The sequence below is a fragment of the Falco naumanni genome, chromosome 8 (genome assembly GCF_017639655.2).
Source record: "Falco naumanni isolate bFalNau1 chromosome 8, bFalNau1.pat, whole genome shotgun sequence".
In the NCBI taxonomy this organism is placed as follows: domain Eukaryota; kingdom Metazoa; phylum Chordata; class Aves; order Falconiformes; family Falconidae; genus Falco; species Falco naumanni.
Window position 1 is genome coordinate 48,068,050 of NC_054061.1, and position 21,033 is coordinate 48,089,082.

General features: G+C 35.6%; 1 protein-coding gene across 4 annotated transcripts in view; it reads right to left on the reverse strand.

Moving 5' to 3' along the window:
* Window positions 1–21,033, reverse strand: part of SESTD1 (SEC14 and spectrin domain containing 1) — a 55,883-nt gene that overhangs the window by 14,074 nt on the left and 20,776 nt on the right. For 3 of the 4 annotated variants that reach the window (XM_040603816.1, XM_040603814.1, XM_040603815.1), the window contains 7 exons: window positions 19,365–19,455; window positions 17,218–17,331; window positions 10,161–10,274; window positions 7,958–8,055; window positions 7,516–7,571; window positions 4,835–5,046; window positions 971–1,093 (listed from right to left, as the gene is read on the reverse strand). In XM_040603816.1, coding sequence (XP_040459750.1) covers window positions 971–1,093; window positions 4,835–5,046; window positions 7,516–7,571; window positions 7,958–8,055; window positions 10,161–10,274; window positions 17,218–17,331; window positions 19,365–19,455 — 808 coding nt within the window. The remainder of the gene's footprint in view (window positions 1–970; window positions 1,094–4,834; window positions 5,047–7,515; window positions 7,572–7,957; window positions 8,056–10,160; window positions 10,275–17,217; window positions 17,332–19,364; window positions 19,456–21,033) is intronic. The other variant, XM_040603817.1, reaches the window with a different exon arrangement.

Consider the following 21,033-nt stretch of genomic DNA (forward strand, 5'->3'; position numbering starts at 1 on the left):
CAATGAGAAGACAGCAGGGATGCCATTCACTTGACCTAACAGACACCTACAACATATGCTTCTGCATCTGAGCAAGCAAACTGTACTCAGCAGAGATGTAGTCAATAGAACCAGTGTAGTCTAGGGCACAATGTTTCTCAGACTAAAGGTTTGGATTGGTTTTTTTCTTAATTATATGAGCAAAATTATAACTATTTTCTTTGCTGTGACTGCAAAGGGGACTTAGAAGAAGTGGACTGAATTGTCAATGTCTACATCGAAGCCAGGAAAGAGGAAAAAGCACTGTGAGCAACACTCCCTTTGGGAGCACTGAGTATTCATATCCCAAGCATAGTTAATCATCTGATGGGAAGATAAAATTCTGCTGAACCTTAGGAAGTCTTCAAAATTAGAAGCAAAGGCATCAGGTTAGTACAATGACAGAACAGTCTCAGTCTCTTCAAGATTTCATTATGAACATAAATCAATGAAAGTGTTAAGCCAGTTTCAGCTACTGGTAAATTGTAGTTTAATAAATGGCAACTGGTAATATTACTAAATATTTTATATATTTTATACAAATTTAATATACATTTTAAAAAAATAAAAGGTAAATGGTAAATGTAGTTTAATAAAGATAATATTAACTTGTTCACCTGAGAAGTACAAGGCTTCTCAGCCATTTTGGCAGAGAGGAAAAAGGAAATTTACTCCTCCTACTCAACATGAAAATTTAAGAACTGCTGCAATGTAATAAACCCCAGAAATATTATAGATAGAAATCAGTATTTTTCAGCACTGGAAAACAAATAACACATACATACAATGAACATATTAAGTTCTTAAACTGCTCAGGTACTTTCCTCTGTAACCCATGAAATCACACACTGCAAATATCCTAGATAGTCATAATCAAGATATACTACTTGTCATTACTCGTCATGTACTTAGAATTTATTTTGCTACTTGAAAAAGGTATGGAAAATCTCACACTGTGCTGACTCTCAATCTCTTCATGTTTCTGTTGTAAAGCTTGTGAAGCTCTAATTGAATCACCTATTCCCCATTGGGTTCTTAGCTGTTCTGATCCAGGTCCCTCAAGCCAATTGACTACCTGTCAAAGAGATAAAGATGACAAAAATAAAGTAGCAAATCATGAAAACGGGTTTAAAATAATTTTGTAACGTAAGTAGAAATATTTCAAAATACACATTTATGAAAAAAAAAGTTTAGGATCTGTACAAGTCATTGAATTCATTCACATCTTCCGAAGTACAAAATACTTTCCCTTAACCTTAGCCTGTCAGCTCCATGAAAACAGGTGGCAGATAGCAAAGGAGTTGTCATGTACATACTTGCCATTTTGTATCTCTGTCAATAAAATAGCTTAAAACACAATTTTCTTGGTAATGGATCTGTCGTGTTCAAACACAGTATTCCCCGCCCCCCCCCAGTGAATTACAATGCACAGCTGTATTCAACCTCACACCTGAGAGTTTTCTCCTTATTTTGTTGAATATATTGACGCTAAAGTACAGGACTCATTCCAAAACTAAATTTACACGACAACTTAGTATTTTATGTATTTGTCTTCCAACTTGCTCTATTAAAACAACAGAAGCCTCTTACAGAGTCTTAATGGCCATATCTCATGGGATCTGCCTTTGCACAAGTCTTTGCAGGGTCATGGCAATACAATTTTGGACTACAGTATTTGATTTTGTTTATTATCATTATTCTGAAACTATTTAATTTGACATTATTACAGAGTATCTCAGATTTTGGTTTCCTTATACACATTTGAATTTTCAGATGATATCTATGGCAAAATTTTATAATAAATTTTTAAATATCTAGAAAACAAGAAACAGCTTTGATAAAGCGTAGTGCAAAAGTCACTTACTACTGGAGTCCTGAAGTAAGGAAATGCAGGAATACCCCCACATTCTGAACCTTTATGAAAAAGCATAGGAAGCCAGCTTCCTCTCTTTAATGTAACCTTTGTTTGAGCAAAGGTGACAGAACAGCTTCACACAGCTTTTCAGGAAATAGAATACAATACACAATATAACACCATAACCATGAAGACAAATGAAAAAGAGACTAATTGGACTATTTTTCTAGTGCTGCTAGGATACATTCCAACAGTAATCAGGAATGACCACCACCATTACAGAAAGTTACTCAGTTCACCCCACATTTTATTCATCACATCTGTGTCTTACCAACCACCCTTTTTTGCACCAACACAACCTCCTCCCCTCCCCCCCCAAGTACTGCTTCACCGTATTTTTTTTTTTTTTCTCCAAAAGCAACCTGTGCCTTCATTACTTCTATCATTTCTAGGACAAATTAAGACTCTTGAGTTCTAGGTTCTTTTTGTTTAAAGATTAACTTCCTGTTGTGCTCAGCACCTCTGCACAGCTGTTGCTGGTTAAATATGGAATGGACCTAAAAGTGAAGGCACCCACATGTCCCCCTGTAATATCAGTGTGGCTAGGAAAACTCAGATATGGAAGTGACTGTATTCATGCAAATCTGAAAGCATTCAACTACTCCTTAGCAGTGCCCTTTCTGACCCAGACCACCTCCTCATTATAAGTTTCCAGCAACTACTGCATTGCCTCTGAAACTGCTCGGCTTAGCACATGGCCATTCTTGTGTGAAGACACTTGAACTGAGAAGAGTTCTGCAGGTCCCCTGCAGAAAGAAGCAATGTTACTTTCACAAAATCTGGTTTTCAATGGTTAGTGACTACTGCAAGGCCTGACATTAATTTCTGGGAATCAGGGTCAGAAAAATAGTTCACACCTCTGCCTAAGGAGGTTCAATGTTAGAATTTAACATAACACAGTGTTGCTCATCAGTCTGTTTAGCAGAGCTGTTCATCAGAAAACATCTAGAAATCGTTACCATCTTTACACTGCAGAAAGAAAGATGAAGGAAAGGGAAACAAAATTATGGAACAGAAGAAAGAGTGGTAGGTAAAAAGAGAGGGTAGAATACTGAAGGCACAAAAGAAGAGAGGTTGTTATGGATAAGAGGGCTTGAAACAGGAGTAAGAACTAAGCAGTTCACAGTAGGCAGAAGGAGCGAATAGTGAAAATGAAACAGGAACACGAAAGCAAGCCAGGAGTGGTTAGCAATATAAGGAGCTATACAAAGAGTGAAACAGGAATGTAATTGTAGTGTTTTGATTTCCTGTTAACTTTCATTTAAAAAAAAAAAAGTCAGCCACACAAGAGAAACACTGTCCATGTACACACCCATTCCAACTGAAAATACTCTAAGCATGTTGTATTACAACTTCCGATTGTTTTGGCAAAATCAATTCCACGGCACTTTGCATCTATTGGTTTCTTCCAGTCCATCACTATCTTCTTTCTTTTCTCTGTTAGTCTAACGTTCTCCCATAAACCAAAAGGAAATGAAACCAATTTCTAGATTTAGTAAGTTTTTCTCCCCACACATTTGTATCCCATTTAGAGAGATTTTAAATGCACTTTATAAAACTGATTAACTTGGTAAAACAACCAAACACATTCTTCCTGTGTACTGAGACTCAGTTCCCTTACCGAGTAACATCCATAGTGTAATGAGAGTAAACTAATAACTATTCCTATTACAAATATTGCAAAATGAGGCTGATGTCCCAGTAAACAAGGCTATTTAAATGCATTAACAATGTCAGCTTGCCAAAGTATGTTATAAATTTCATTTCAAACAGCACATCTTGTTCAACCACTATAACACAAGAAAAAAAAAATCTCACCTGATTATACCCACAGCCATGCTAATATGTTCTCTATAGTACTATTTTCATCTGTTACGTACTTTTATTATTTCCAGCTCAACATGTTAAGATTACATTTGGGGTTTTTTTATTTTTTAAATAATCATCATATTACTACATAAGTGAAAGTGATTTCCTCAGTAGATTTACATTTTCACTGCTAGAAATAACAAGATTGATTAGTTTTTAATCTTTACCCATACCTGGAACACTGAAGTGCAAGTACTTGATTTGCACTTCTCACACATTAGAAATGTCAATATTGAAAAGCTAAAAGCAGTATCTATTCCTTTTTCTGCATATTCAAACTACATAGAAGCTTAAAAACATATAAATCTAATTTCAATTAATAAACACAAGAGGGTTGGTTAATACTATAATATAAGTAATATATATATTAAAAAAATAAATTAATTTCATTTCCTTGATTTCCTCTACTGAGACTCTGCCAAGAAAACTTTGGAAGGGCTAATTACTTGCTTGTTTCCAAAGGACCAAACCAATTCATTATGACCTTTAACACATGATTAATTAGGAAGGTTTTTATTCATTGTTGTCAGGGTATCCTTGAAATACAGAGTTTAATCACTTTACCTTAGTTAAAACAGCAAGCATTAGACAAATAAAGGAATAAATAATGGCTTATCTTCAGTATCAGAAACTTAAAACCAACACATGCAGGGGAAGGTTTCCAACTCAAGCAAAATTACAGTCAAATGTGTCTCATTTGTGAATGTTCTTCTCTTTGCTAACAGATTTTGCATTTGCCCTCCAACAACGAAGGGATCTGCTGCCACAGTATGCAACAAAGGGACAACATGAAGGTTCTTCAGCATGATGGCAAGAGCGCACGTATCTAGTCACCTCCACATATCAGAACCGCTTTTGGAAAGTCACTGGAGTAGCCACAACTTGGTAGCATGAAGTGAAACCAGCACATTGCAGTTTGAGGAGTGAAAGGAGACAGTTCTCACCTCTGATTCTTAGTTTTGCAGGAAACACAGGCTGGCACTTGAGCTCAGATCTCCCCTTCACAGTATTCAAGCCCAACTCCAAACTTACCTGCATTACCTTCTGCTGAATCTCCTCTAGTTGTGTGCGCTTGCTACGTTGTCTGCAGACTTCCTGGTAGCGCGTGTATTGCTCTCTGAGTGAGTCTAGTAGCTTCATGACCTGTGGCTGAGCAAGTAGTTCATCATCCATTGGAGACCAGGATACCCCTCCATCTGAACCATTGAATCGACGCTGTTGTAACTCAGAGAGTAACTCATGACCTTTAACAATACATTTAATGACGTGGTTAATTTAGATTAAAAAACCAGCTACAAAAATTGTTTGTAAGCATGCCTGCTTTTAGCCCACTCAGTAGTACATTTTTGCAGCTAATAATCTTTCATGCATTGGTTACGTTTGCATTTCATGCAAAGTGCTCGCCACAGTTTGTGGGGTTGTATTAGTCATAAAATAGGGTAGAAATCATGTGATATACTTTAGAACTACAGAAGCGATACTATGACTAACATTCATTAGACAGTTATATTGATTAATGTAAAGAAACAATTGCAAAGCACAATCCTGAGTCTGAAACAACTAAGTATTCTGCTTTACTTCAAAATACTGTGTAGCATCCAAAGTATTTCTCTTGAGCAATTCACATTCTTAGATTTAATGAATGATCTAGAAGCACAAACAAACTGACCATATAATTTCGCTGTTATCTTTCAGGATTTTTATGGCAAGTGCAAAACTTTCATAGAAAGTGTGGAGCTGAATACTAAGTACTTTGATCAATTTTTTCTCTTCATTTTTCCCACCTTTTTTTGTGCTCTTAAGCACCATATCAGGGTAACAATTCTCATATATGCAAAATTAGTGTATTTTGAGTATTTAATCCCCTGTTTAAACTGAAGAATGTTATTGTTAAGCTGTACTGAAGTTCAGGATGTAAACACCATACTACCAGTAAATCCAGATCAGTAATTTATTCCCCAAAAGCTCAATGAACAAGTTAGCAAATAAAGTGTGTGGTCACTAAAGAAATGTTGGTGTAAAACTGAAAGTCTGCCAATTCCGTATCGTCAGTTCTGCAGGTCTTAAAATAGTAACATGTCAGTTCACTAACAGAATTAATTTATCACTACAATAGTAATTGTAATACCTCAAGGAAAATGCAGAAATATAGACTCTAAATCCAGCTGGTATTATCTGGACAATCAAAATGCCAAGGGCTTTGGAGATTGTAGCAAGCAACTTTAAATTACTCAGCACATATCACTGTGAAATGAACATGTCTTAAGAATTCAGATACATTTGCCGTACTATGGAAATTAACATCTTGGATTTAATCTTTTATAATACTACACAGATAGGCACAGATAGCTGTAAAACAAACAGACAAAGGCTTTTAGAAGTCATAGTTCTACTGGGATAATTTTGAATTTTTATTCTATTGTTTCAGCAGTAAAGGATTAACATTTTCAAAGTAAAAGAAGAATTTTAAGCTACATTCCTATCATATTCTAAGAACTATACTTTCTATGCGGATTTGGAGCTTGTGAAAGCAACAGTATTGGTAACCATGGAAGACAGAAGCCGTTTATCTGAAACTGCAGTTTGTTCATATTTACCCTTAAGAGATGGGAAGGTTTAATCGGGGAGAGTTTAATTTTTTTATTTTCAAACTTTCAATACAGTGAATTTAACAGAGAATGGTTGCCTCTTAGGAACTCCCATGATTTAATTAAAGTTATTAAACTTCACAGCTAAAAAAAAATAATTCATTATGCCACATTAAGAAAACAGAAAATGCATATAAACTAATGTTCTTGGGAGCTACTTGCTTACACAAAACTGAAGTGCTGTTTTGCCCCAAAATCTTACCATTAAAGGAGAATACATTATTAGCTTAAAATCTCGTAGCAATGTCTATAGACACTGCATATTTTTAAAACTTTAAAGACCGCAGCAAGGAACTATTGTTTCATTTTTTAACTCAAACAATATTATCCCACATGTAAATAAGCTAAAATTTTACACTGAGGGCCAGTAGTAATATTTGCCACAGAGAACGTGTGATCCACACATTAGTTTGCAGGAGGCTCTAAGTTAAGGATTCTGAGCACTCAGACTTGGATCACCACTTCAACACTATGCATTACTTCCTATTCTACAAGGCACAAATTTTTAAGCACATTTCTAGTCCAATTAGTCTATTATACTTTAATGTTAATAGGAAATTCACTAAAAAAAAAAATATTCAAAGAACCCCAAATTGTTTAATGCTGAAGGGAGACTCTTAAGCAGCAAAGTCAGAAGACTGTATGCTTCACTTTTACAGATTGTCAGCTGAAAACTAGGCTGATGCCAATAGTCAGACTTGTGTAGGAAAATGCTATCTGTATTGTGACCATTTGATGGCTCCTGACACAAATTCATCCTGTAAGGCCAAGATAATGACATCATCTAGAAACAACGTATTCTCAGAATTAAACATATTAATTACGGTAATACTGTAAAGATGTTATCAGGATTATTAAAAACTGTATTCAGAATGACACATTTGGAGTTCTTCCATTTATTTGTTAACATCCCTTTTTTTTAATCTAAAGATGGCATTAATAGATAAGCTTATTACATTGTGATTATGGCTAAGATGATTATTGGGCACTGTGCTTTCACTTGGGGCTTAAAAATGAACAATGTTACTTTATTGACCAACATTATAATTTTTTGACTTACTATACCTGTCTGCAATACTGTCTCAGGATCAACGGATGGAAGGAAGTTCAAATCTATTGATCTTGAATAAAGTAACAAACACATTATTAATAAAAATAAACTTTAACAATTATTAAGTAACACATTATTATTCATTTGTATTACAGTAGCAGCAAATACTCCCACTAAGGCCAGAGCTACCTGATGCTGTTAAGAGACTATATGTTTCTTTCCTCACTCAGTAAAGTCCTCATTTTATCAAAACACTAGTGCAGCTGCGTGTAGTCAAATGGCCAAATGAGCTTCCGTCTACACACATTGATGAATTTTGTAGTCTACGTTACAAACTTTCAGAATTCTTTTACACATCTCAAAATATTTAAGGCACATAGCATTTTCAATATTGTTTGGATTTCCAATGAACTTTTATAATCCAAACCCACTGATTTCAAAAAGCAAATCACGCACCTCTCTTTTTCTTGTTGCGTTCCTTTATCACTTCCATTGTTAATTAGAGCAAGCTCATCCAGTAAGGATGTTGATTCTTTCGTGAACTTTTCAAATACCTGTAATAAGAGGCAGGTTTTCATTTAAGAAATGAAAGTTATATAAGTGGCAGTATTGAAGGCATCAGTGCAAATTTATCCACTCTAGTTCTGTTAGTACACTTCCACCTTTACACAGTGTAATTAGTTCTCAACATTCATATGGTAGGGTAGAAAGAGTAGGAAATATGAAGTTCTGTTCAAGGAACCCTTAAAAGCACTAAGATTCGTCAGGGAGATAGTAAATGTTACGCTGAATATAACAAAGATGGACTGAATTCTGAAATACTGAAAAATGTTGAGTTTTCTGCAGGACCTGTAAGTTGTCATACACATATTTATTCCACATCTTAAGTATATCTTAAGAGTAATGCTAGAGGACGCAAGCACGTGACAGCTCACTTGAACGGATCAAAATAATCAACTTTGTGAAGACTCCAGCTTTTAATCACCTAATATGGGATATATTTTAATAAATAAATTTAAGTTAAAAGAAAGATGTATTATATGAAAATAAATACTCTCATTGGTTTCTTTGAATACAGGGGCTTCTCTTGGATAACAAGAGGCCTGTAGAGTCAGACACTGGGTACTGTTCAGATTATTCCTCTGTACCTGACTTCTAAGGGCTGGTTTTTTGGTGGGTTTTGTTTTGGGGTTTTTTGGGGTGTTTTTTGTTTGTTTTTTTTTTTTAACAGAACTGATCACGATCAGGTGCCATAAGTGCCATGCGTAAAAACTTTCAGGTCTTTTTGGTGTTAATAAATTATTTATCAATAGCCTGCAGATGAACCTTCCTTAACCTATGTACAACTATTTAAATTTCAGGGAAAACCAAAAAAGGATGTGAGGTGCACAGCTCTTAAAAGCCAATTTATAATGTGATTTATAAAATAAAAGCTAGACTCAGTTGTTACAAAATGGGGAAAAAAATCCATAGGTTTAAAATGTATCTATATTTGTAAACTATTTTTCAGCTAGTACCTTAAAGAATCTTTCTACCCTGTTGGCTAGTTTCAGAAATCAGGAGCTGCAATGGAGGAGGTTCTTCCTTAATATACAAAACAAGTTGAAACAAGGCAAGAGAGGTCAGACAGGAAAGAGAAATTTTCAGTTGTAGTCTGAACCAAATACACAGCAGAAGTCCCAGTTTGGGTGGAAGCACTGTCCTTATGAATTTTACACATGCAGGAATAAGTGAGTAGGAGCCAGATTTGTACGTAACAGACAAAAGTGAAGGACAATGAAAATACTGAATTTCCTTTCCCTCCCATGTCAGGAGCTCTGTTTCAGGCAGAGGAGAAACTAGCTGCCTTGTCCTAATCCATGCACACATAAAGACCATGCAAAGAGCAGCAGAAAAAAAAGCCACACAGCAGATGATGCTCTCTCTGTCCCAAACACACAATTTGCTAAGTTTCAGCAAAAAAGAAACATGGTACATGTGGTATAAGCCCTCAAATTTATTGAGGGGGAAGTATTGCTGTGAGATTGGCTGTATTGTTTGGAGTATTCCTTGTCCAGGATCCTACTTGGAGAAGCACATTTTAAGAAGACTTGAACAGGAAAGGAATATACTGTTTCACTGAAGATTAAAAATTAAAATTTCAAAACAATGTAAGTAACTGAAAAACAAGTATCAATGAAGAACAGATTAAAAACATTCTGGAGTGCTATGCACACCAACAGCTGCTTAAACAACTTGTGTCTATTAATGATTTAGGGGTGTATTTGCTCCTAGATGTTTAGTGCATCTCTGTATCTACTGGGGAGGAACCAAGGCCTAAGAGATAACCTTGAAAGATCTGCAGAGTCCAACTATTTCCTCTTTGTTTGGCTGCTGATAGTACAAATCAAAACAATTGCCCATATGCTCAGACTCTTCTAGAGTGGGGTTCTAGATGAGAGCTTTCATTAAGGAACTTGTTGGTTCAACAAACTGATTACATTAGCTTTAGCATCCTTTGAGCAAACCCAGTGTTAGATATCATTCTAACACTACTCATGCATTTGAACTCCACTACTACACGTATGACAGTTTCCATACCTAGCAGCTCCTACACAAAAAATTCATGGCTCAAGAATGAGATATTTGGAAAAAAAACAACCAAACACAGAAAACTAACCAGCCTCTTATTCAACCAATCCATGTGATCATAGGTGAGAGTTCCTCCAAAATCTTCTGTTAGTTGGCATGGTTCTATGTATCGAGTCAGCTTGTTAGCAGATACTAAAATAACCTGCAACAACAAAAGAAATTTTAAGTACTCTTGTAAGTAATGCTTGTATTCTTAAGTACCTGAGAAGTTGTGTTAAGTGTGTCCAGAGGCACCAAGCAGATCTTTCCGTGATTCAGAGAAAGTGACCCTTTTACTGCTAAATGTTAAATGAAGTATGGCTGGTTGCAATTAACATGAGCCTAAAACAGACAGGTAATTCTGATATGCAGTGTACATCTCACGCATAATCCTGCAAGAGCATCATATGAATATTATACACAGTATTAGCTGTTTGATGTTACGTAAAAGCGGTAGAAATGCAACTAAGGGCAAGAACATTTATGCATACAATTATATATATATATATATGATGTTTAAATTACCTGTTCTGATTTGTTACGTTGCAATGTAACTGACTACAAATGTAGCTACTCTTAAGAGTATACTAAGGTATTTACTCAATATGAACAGAACATCATTTACTAACCTTAATAAACTAGCATCAAAATATTTAATACATTTTTCACTTACTTACTGGAACATAAGAATCTGTCATTCCTAAAATACTTTCTAAAAAAGAACATGAAAAAAAGCATGCTAAGAGCTGATCACACTTATCTGTACAGGCATAAGTAGAGGGGTTTTTGTTTGTTTCCAAAAAATACTGTCAAGAAACCCTGGGAAGCTTGGATAGCTTTTCCCCTCCCACACCCTGGTTGATAAGTATAAAATGCTGAGTTTTGATAAAGTCCTTTGCCCTCAATATTAGACCTGTTTTCTCAGTGGATTGATTCTTGATGATTTGTTATACCAGCAGCTTACATATCCAAACAGCTTTGGAAAAATAAGTGGAAAGCTTCAATGAACAAGGCAGAGATTTTGCGAGAATAAGTTTGCACTTCAGCCTGTGCAGAAATCCAAACTGAAGAATGCCTGTTCATTTTTCATACCACATTGAAGGCAGCTTTCATACAAAAAACAGTAACTTTTTTCTTTAAAAAAAAAAAAAGTGAAAATCCTAATTGTTGTCTAAAGCACAATCAGATTAAAAAAAAAAAAAAAAAACAAAAAAACCCACACGAAACGGAAAACCACCCTACAAATGCCAAAGATTAAAGTTATCTATATGCTTAGTCTCCAGCAAACTTAATTGCTGGAAAAACTTAAAATGCAACCTGAAGTATTCTCCTGGTGATTTTTCGGTAACTATGGCACTTTTAAGTATAGCTGCCCATATATCTGGTCTGACGGCAATTCACTGCCATGGAACTGTACAGCAAAGACTTCCTCTTCTTGAGGAAAGCAAGAATCCTATTGTTTGATGATAAAATATTTTTAAATCCATTTTTTTAATACTGTTTGATTAAACATTGAGTATTATTATTTGTCAATATGGACAATTGATCTATACAATGATAATTTTTTTTAACATTACACAAGAAATACAATTTAAATATTTAATCTGGCCAGCATCACCCAGAAATCTGGCATACTAGAAACCCAAGAGCAGCTAGCAAAATCCAGATATACAGTAGACTATCAACTCCACCCCCAGTAACTGCCACCTTCACTTTCAAGCACTCACAGTTTCACCCACTCATTCACCTTCCCCTCCAGGGCTTGTGACAATAATTAGCACACTACCTTTTTTCCATTCTAGAGAAGAGACTAATAGGCACACACAATCTACTATTTCAAACACACCCTTTTTTAGGACTGAATTTAGGATGTGACATAAACACAGGCTTATGCGGTCCAGCTCCACCAGGACAATTCCCTCATTTGACCCACGTTTTTAAAAGAAAGGACCCATTGCCTCCAGTGATAAAACGGCAGCAAGAGATACATGCAGATGAAAAGAGATGCATTTAATAAATAATTTTGGTAAAACACTGGAATTCCTATATGCATTTTTGGGAAAGTGCATGAAAGCTACAGATTTTGGTGCCTCAGTATTAAAAGACTGGACTGTGAGATCTGATACAAAAATTAAAGATTTCCTGCAAAGTGTTATTCATTCTGTGGATCAATACTCTGCTTATCAGTATTATGTCTTGAAAGGTAAACTGGGGATGTTTGTGCCACAATTAGTTTCCCATTAGTCTAGAGAAGGTAAGTATATACCTGGGTATGTACTATCAACTTAGGTACACAAAGACCAACTTTACTTGAACTGGGGACTGATAATAAAAAGCTGTGGTCTAATTACATTGGATTTAGTCTTTCCAGTTGTTTTCTTAAACAGTTCTTACTCTTTTAAAAAAATGACAAGAGCTTACTAGCTATTTTTTAGCTACATAATACTGAAAAAGACAAGTCAGTGAGCTAGTATTTCTTTCAGAGCAATTCTGATATGCAAGTATATGGACCATAAACAGGTTGACATGCAGGAAATTTTCATGGAAAAATGTGATTTTTAGGTATATTAATGTCAAGTCATCAGAGTTGATATTTTCCAGAGCAGATTGTGCTGATACACGATCACAAGAAATTTCTGACACTATGACTATAAACAGAGTTGTTAGCTGCTACGGTGCAAGCACAAAGCACTTAGAACTATCAGGACTGTCAGAATCCTTTGGCAATATACTCTGACTTTTCCAGCTAGTTCCCAGTAGCTTACCACCTTTCTTTCCTTTCTCTTTTTTTCTTTTCTTTTTTTTTTAAAGCCCTTGATTTCTTGCCACACAATCACAAGTGAACTTTCAAATTTTGCTCCATGATGTTGACAAGGATAAGAACAGCAAGCACACTTCCTTCCTCCCTGCTCTCGAAACACTTATTTCCAAAGCTCTAACCCAATATCTAAAAAGTCTTGGAGATTATTTTTCTCCCAGTCCCTTAAATGAATGGCATGCTCAAAAAAACCCACCACCTGCCTGTAGGCATTTTTTCATAGTGTACAAACTTGTACACTTCTTCTGCTTTTATGGTACACATTTTCCTCTAGTTATCCCAGTTACCTTCACATGAAAAGTCCACAAACACAACATACTGCAGCCACTAAAAAGTGATTTGTTTCACATCACTATGTAGAGTATATTAATAAAAAAAGCAAAAGAAACACCACCCAACCCTCCAGAACACATTTAGAAATGTTTATATTCAAACCCAGTTCTTCATTCATTTAAAAACGTAAACAGTATTAAGTATTACAGCATAACCTACGCAACATTTCAGCTGAAAGACACTCTTGGAACAATTAAGACAACTCTCCTGTTATGACGCATGGGCACATGACCAGAGAAAAACTGCTTCAATAAACACTGGATGCTAATAAGCATTTTAGGGAGGAATAAAGGGACACAGGAAAGCTCTGCTGGAGGATGAATGGGAATTGACCTGAGGCAGCTCCAAAGCCAACAAGAATCCTAACCAGGAATAAGGATATGCACTTTTACTCAGCTGAATCAGCCCACCTCTTTATAGTTATCCACCCAGAAGCCTTTTGATCTCTGTTCCCACATTTACTTTCAGTGCTTTGCAACACATCACAACTCACTCTGAAGCAGAGGATCTCTGCTTTTGAACAGAAAGGAAGGCATTGTGATTAATGGCTTCATATGTCAACATTAAGCAAGGTATTAAAAAAAGATCAGGTAAGCAAGGTATTACAAACGTATCAGCTAGCAGTAAATAGGAGGTAGATGTGATGCCCCATCAGAAATGAAAAATCACAGTTACATAGCATTTGTTTCAAATAAAATTAGTTTACACTCATGTGCATAAGAACATTTCATGCTTCCATTTAAATTTTTAGATCATATTTATTTCACTGGTACAAAAGCAGTCTTGGATTTTCCTAACAGTTATGCAAATCTAACCCGTGATCCAAAACACAAGTTGCGTGTTGCTTTGTTTTTACTGCCAGTAACATACAATTATGCAGCTGTAGATTTGCGTACAAGTTAGAGGCTTCCATAGCCTTATCAGTGCTCTGCACTCGTATCAGGAATAGAGCAAAGACATACTACTGTCTCTAACACAAATATTATTTGGAGCACTGAGAAGGTGGGTCGTTGTTACTGAGCCAGTTTTCCTAATCACAACCAAGTAACAGATAACCCAGAGTTAATGAATGGTGAAGAACAAAGACTTGCCTAATACAAAGGATGATTCTTCATTATCTAGGAAAGCACAAGATTTTTCCTACTGTTCTCTAAGCTTTCCCTGTGCTTTAATGAAGAATGCCATTTAAGAATATGAATTATTGCACAGGAAAAAAAAAACCTGAAAAAAAACCTGCAAGGAAGTGCAAGATACAAGGAAAAGCTATGAGCTAAGATGGCATCACAGAGTATCTTTAGAAACATCTATAGCAACTCTATACCAACAGCTGCTCATTTTCCAACCTCAGTTAGATGACAACTGCCCCAAAGCTGATGGTAGGTCCTCACTCAAGCAAGCAGTCTCACCCTGTTCCAGTGCTTCTAAATTAGGTGGAAGGGAAACTCAAGAGCAAACACCCTAATTCAGCAACAACTTACTATCCTCTACTCATACAAAAATCTGCTCTTGCGTCAAGCCAAGACACAACAGGAGATCAGGGAATAAATCTAAAGTTTTCTTCCTGCCTAAGAAGCAGCTGCTGTGTTTTAATGCTACGATTATTTTTCTTGTAAAATGATACATCACCGACTACTTTTCTTACAATTGACACATTATGTATGTTTGCATGAAATGCATCTCTGGTACTTTAATTATTTTCTTCTTCCTAGAACTTCAGAACTATTAATTTAAGAGAATCTTAGATCAAAATTTCAGGTCAGGGAAAAACGTTTACGGTTCAGTAATGAAAAAAGTATTTCAGAAACAGAAACCAAAAAGTTTAGTTACACAACTACAATGGTCTATGCCAACATCAATGGCACAGAATATGCTTCATAAAATTACTAAGCTTACTAAACTTCATTACACAATTATCATTTAATGACTGCTAGCCAATCTTTAAAGTCAAACAAAAAATCCTTTTATTATCATAGTCATATAAAATTATCCCTGCTTTGTTAACACATTTTCTGTAGGCTTTCTGCTTATTTGTCTAGAAATAGATTCTAGCAGAGTCATATTAAAGAAAAACCCAAGAAGAATCTTCTGGAGGATTAATTTCCAAACTGGCAATACCATGACGTATACAGTAACAACCATTGTATAAAATTCTTTTATACCACAGCTTCAAAGGCTTCCTGAACTCGTGCAAGTACCATATTTACAGGTGTGCAGATGGGAAGAGAACCTAAATCAGACAGTAGGGACTGTTAAAGAATGGGAGTCACCTATATTACTGCCAGTCTCTGGACTTTGGTGCTTACATTACGCCCTAACTTTCTAAACACAAGCTCTTAAATCATCCTTTTGAGTACAGATGGTTGGTTTAGTCTCTTTTAATTGTCATCTTGAACGTGCTTCAAAGAAAACGCTAGTTTACAAAAGGTGGACACCATCATACTCATGTTTTCGATTAAAGAAGCTATGACTGAGCTCCTACATGCTGAACTTAAAGATGGACATATAATTTGACCACACCTCCTTGACAGTCCTCTGAAGGGTATCGGGTGAAGGGACGGACAGACATCTGTGAAACCCAAGAGAATTTAATTGTAATGCAAGTCACAAGATTATCCTAGTTGGAATCACTTCCAGTAGCAAGATTTCATGCACTTCACTACCTTTAATAGTGAATACCTTTCTGGCTGCAGACTCAAATATGTAAGTAGCTGTTCAGTGATTCTTTTGATTGCTCTGTTGACCTTGGGCTACTTTTCAAATCTGTCTTTAAAGAACTACTCAAAAGAGAAAATATGATCTTCATCGATAAGATAAACAACCCGAAGGCAAGTGTGAAGGATTTCCTTACTTATAAGGCTAAAGCAGATTACAAAAAATGAAGTACTGTAATAAAAGGAATCTTAAAGCAGATTTAAAAAAAAAAAAAAAAAGATTTGGTCATTTGATTGAAAATAGCAGTCTTACCCCCTAACCCCAAACTCCTTCCGAGTACTTTCACATACAACAACTGTTTTCAAAAATGAAGCCACCTATTCCAGGTGAAGTCTGATACAAGACTTAACAATTCATATGAATTAACAGCATTGTATCTGGATGACAGAACCTTTAGGTTTATATTTTAGTAGTTACATAACCTTTCAGCTGCCACCATTCAATTCCCATTTCCCCTGAACTAAGTATCTTATAGCATTCTTCAATACTCCTGTAATCTCACCATCAGAAAGAATTACACAGCATTGGACAAGGCTGCAAAACACTTCTCTATTCAATCTCTTTCACGAAAAAAGATGCTCTCTAAGAGCTCTGTTGTACAAAAGAAGTAGACATTTTAGTATTTGGTGAGCACAGCAAGCCTGTTGTAGTTTAAAGAATATCAGCTTCTATCGATGATACAGATAACTTTCTAAAAATAGGGAAAGCTGAGGTTTCCATTAACCTCCCAAAAAGATACAAGAACGGAACATTAGTGTGTGTTCTCTTGTACACACACTGCCTTACAAGCTAAGAGCAGTATCAGCTTGTATTTGGCAAACTGAAGGGACCTATAACCTTTGTTAATAATGTCAAAGAACTCAAAAAAATGAGAGAAGATGCATGCGACAGCAACAAGATGTTCTTCAGAATGGTTACTACTGATTTAGTGACATCGTGCACCTCTACCGTCTATTACAGAAAAGTCATGAAAAAAACAACAGTTTATTTAAAACACCCACAATATGCATCAGCTTTATCGTCTTACTGAGCAAAGGATTAAATGCCACACATTTCTAATCTGAGACCTACTTCATTTGATATTCTTATGAAGAAAAAAAATGGTTAAAAGGTCTCAATGGTTTGTTAAGGATATCCACAAAGCATCTGGAATATAACTATTTTTAAAGAGACATTTTCATCCAATTATTTTAGTATTCCAGAAATGATATTTTTGACCAAAGTACACAGAAGTTCTACATACCTCAAAGCCAAGTCTATCTTTCTCTTTCCAAAAACAGAAATGCGTAACCTTCTTATCCCAAAATTCATCTGGCTTTACTACACAAACAAGCGACACCTCAGCTGGAACAACATTCTGTAAAATAAATTAAAAAAAAAAAAAGTAAAACACTCAAGATTAAACCTTCATTTACCACAAAACAGAATTCCACTAACACATCATCATCTATTCAAGAACTTAAAATTTCCAGACAGAAATTAAACTAAGTCTGCTGCATCTACCTCACGTTGGTTCCATGCTGCTTTGTAGCCAACTGCACTAGATTTCATAGCAAAATCGTGACAGAACTGAAAACACTAACCTCTTTACTCCCAGTCTCAGGTCTAACCATTAGTCCATGCCACATCAGTATAGAAAAACATGAATTATTGGCTAAACTTAATTATTAATGGAATTTTATTTAAAAAAAAGTGTGAGGGACAACAAAGCTTTCTACCAGTGTCATTTGCTATGTAGAATGCAACAGTAATCATAAAGTTAGGAAATAATTTTATACTTTGTTATTAAATCACGTATCAAGATTATAACCTATAATTCTTTAGTACATATTGCTTAGAATAGAATGAAAGTGTTTAACATTAACATTTCAGCAGATTAATTCATGAAAGTACTACCAGGAAAACATTCCTCAGCCTAACAGTAATTTAATCTACCAAGTTGATTTTAGTTACATCGAATGTTGCTCAAGAAACATACTCTTGATTACTCTCAAGTCATCATCTACAGCAACAAACAACTGTTAGATAATCACAGTACTGACATAAAGGTGCCACAATCCATGGGATTTGTCTTCAAACACTTCGTTTTATTTATAAAAAATGACTCTGAAGAAGTTATCAATACATCCAATTCAAATTATAGCACTGAAAAAAGGTAATTCATCCTTGCACCATTTTAATGGGTATGCAAAACCTATTTTAACACAGAAGTGTCTCTGATGACCAACCAGCACCTTTGACAACTACGCATGCCCAAGAAGAAAGAAATCTGAAGTGGTCTGCACAAGTGATTAGTTCACATAGGAAAATCTTCCTTATTGTTTCCTTCTCTAATTAAAGATACAGATGTTCAACTTATGTTTCCGCACGCTTCACCCTGCGGGAAGCGTGCTGACATGAAGCCAGTAGAATCCCAGCATCGGGAAAACAGCCACCTTCCCCAATAGCTGAAGTTCCCACTAAATGTCACAACTGCACACAGCTGAAGTGAAAGCTCGGTCAAGATCATAATTAGAACGCAGTGGATCCAATTACTATAACTATTCATAGGAATGCCATCTTAGTCAAGTGAAAGACATCTTGAAACAAACTTAAAAACCCAGGAGCAACAATAAGCCAGCAGGACAATAAAATGAAATTACTCTTATTTGACACACTTTCTGAGGCTTCATCTAAGTCTGAGAGGAAAACTGCTGCAAAGAAAAGAGAAATTGTCTGTGCCATAAGAAAGGCAGAAGTCCAAGTTCTCTAATCTGTTCAGAGCGGTGTATCTTGCATTTTCTGTGCCCACTAAGACCAGAAAATAACCTATACTATTTAGCAGAAATATGACTTTATTGTAATCCCATGGTTCTGAAAAGCTAAAATAATAAATTGTTATGAATTTCTTTACTTGGGAATTGTTACTTTTTTTTTCTTCTCTTACTTTGTACAGCATCCAGAGTATAATCTGTGATTGGGACTATTACACACAAAAATCAACTATAGTAAATTCCAATGGAAACCAAGTAGTACAGCATATTGCATCAGAACCTGCTCAGCTGCACTATTAGTGTGAACTGTTACCCTTCAGACATTCCCTCACAGCTGATGATGCCAGGAGCATATCTCTATTTCCTTTAACTAGAATTGTTTTCGAAAAAGGTCTGCAAACATGCGTTCTCAGCATGTAGTGAATTTGTCCCTCACTTGCGTAAGGTGTATCGCTGGCTTTTCCGATTGTTTCTTCCTACACAGAACTCTGTCACAGAACCTCATTTTGTGATTTTAAAATGCCATTAAGTTGTCTATTTCTCAATAAAGAAATTACTACCTCTACAATAACACAGCTATTAGGTTCACATCTATAAAACTAATCAGTTAACCATGAACAAATAAAAATTTATTTACCTGTAGCATTAACACAACCGTCTTTACCACATTCCATTGAGATTTTCTGCCATCCACTATCACAGTAAATCCTCTAGCTTTACACTTCTCACTAAAAGAAGAAAAACACTTAGGAAAAAAATAAAATTCATGAACAAGCGTCTTATCACAATGACTTTGGATTTCTCTACTGAAAAATACAACTACATTAAGGTTTTTTACTTCTGAAAATACTGTCTTATAAGCCTTAAGTTTACTCATTTAGAAATAACTTCCCATTTTAATGCTCAAGCATACAACAGATATTCTAAATTACAATTTTTCAGTAGCACTGAAGTGTATTTCATAATACAAGTATTTGAACATCAGCAACTCTGAAGAGGTTTCATAACCATAAACTCCACAAAATCCTCAGAAAGAAGAGATCAATTAATAGTTTCATAAGGAAGACAAGGGGATGACAGTTTTCACAAGGTTATTGTAACTGGCACAGATTTGAGCATACAGCTACATATCACTTGATGCATGTCCACATCCAACCAGGAAACCATCTAAACATGCTTAGAGTTCTTTTCCTGAACAAATGGACTAGAAATTGCAGTGCACAAGAAGCATCTACAAGAACAGAGGCTCTGCATATGGATCTACAAGAAAGAGTACTTTAGTCTGACATCATATCTTTTTCTTCTAATAAGGTTGAGTATGTGTATACTACAAAAAAACCTGTTGAAAACAGTTGGCTGCAAAGCCAAAAATTCAAAAAGCACTTCCACTCAAGTACCAGACGGGAGAAAATAGCGAAAAATTTTCTCACTCTGCATTTCCACAAAGACCTCTCCAGCTCATTTCTAACTGAAACTGGCAAGAAGGCGCTCACAACAACAGCTGTGCGCTGTTCAATGGTGACAGCAACCTCTGGATATCACCAATAGCTGGGAAGTGTTACCTTCTCAAAACCAGCACAGCAGCATCCAGAAGATGACAAAGAATTGAGCCCATGATTTTAGCATTAGTTACCACACTAAGTATCATGTCTCAGGTTGAAATTTCTGTGTTCAGCAAAGTTTTAACTAAAAAACATGACATATATGTGGTAGAAAAGCATTAAGTTATTGTCAGCACCCAAATCTGCAATTACAACACAAAGCTATTCCTGTGATCTTCTTAGCTTACAAAAACCAAAGCAACTCACATGCAACAGTAAGTTTTACATTTCACACCAATTAATTTAACTGTTATTTATTGCATGTGTAAGCTGAGATTCATCAGTATGGGTGGGAGAAAAATTTATCTTGGAATTTAAAAAAAAAAAGGGGGGGGGAAGGCACCTTACCAATATAAATATCTATTTAGCAAAAAAATAATCAAAATCTGGCTGCCAATCCATACACACTTTTGGTTTTAAGGAACCTCTAAGATTGCACACATTATTCTTCTGGAAGCACTCTGAACATTTGGGCTTCACGTATGCAAAAAGGCATACTACCACTGCTTTCAAGAACAGGATGATTAGTGTTAACTATAGCATCTTGAGACATGGCTTCCTCAGGCTCATTGGTATCTAGCAATATCAGCATCTGCTCTTCTCCTCTACTAAACCTATTAAAAAACCCAAAACACCCTAACAAACATCCAAATTCAAAAGTGAGCTACCACTTGTGAAAAGTTCAGCCAACACAAACATAAATGT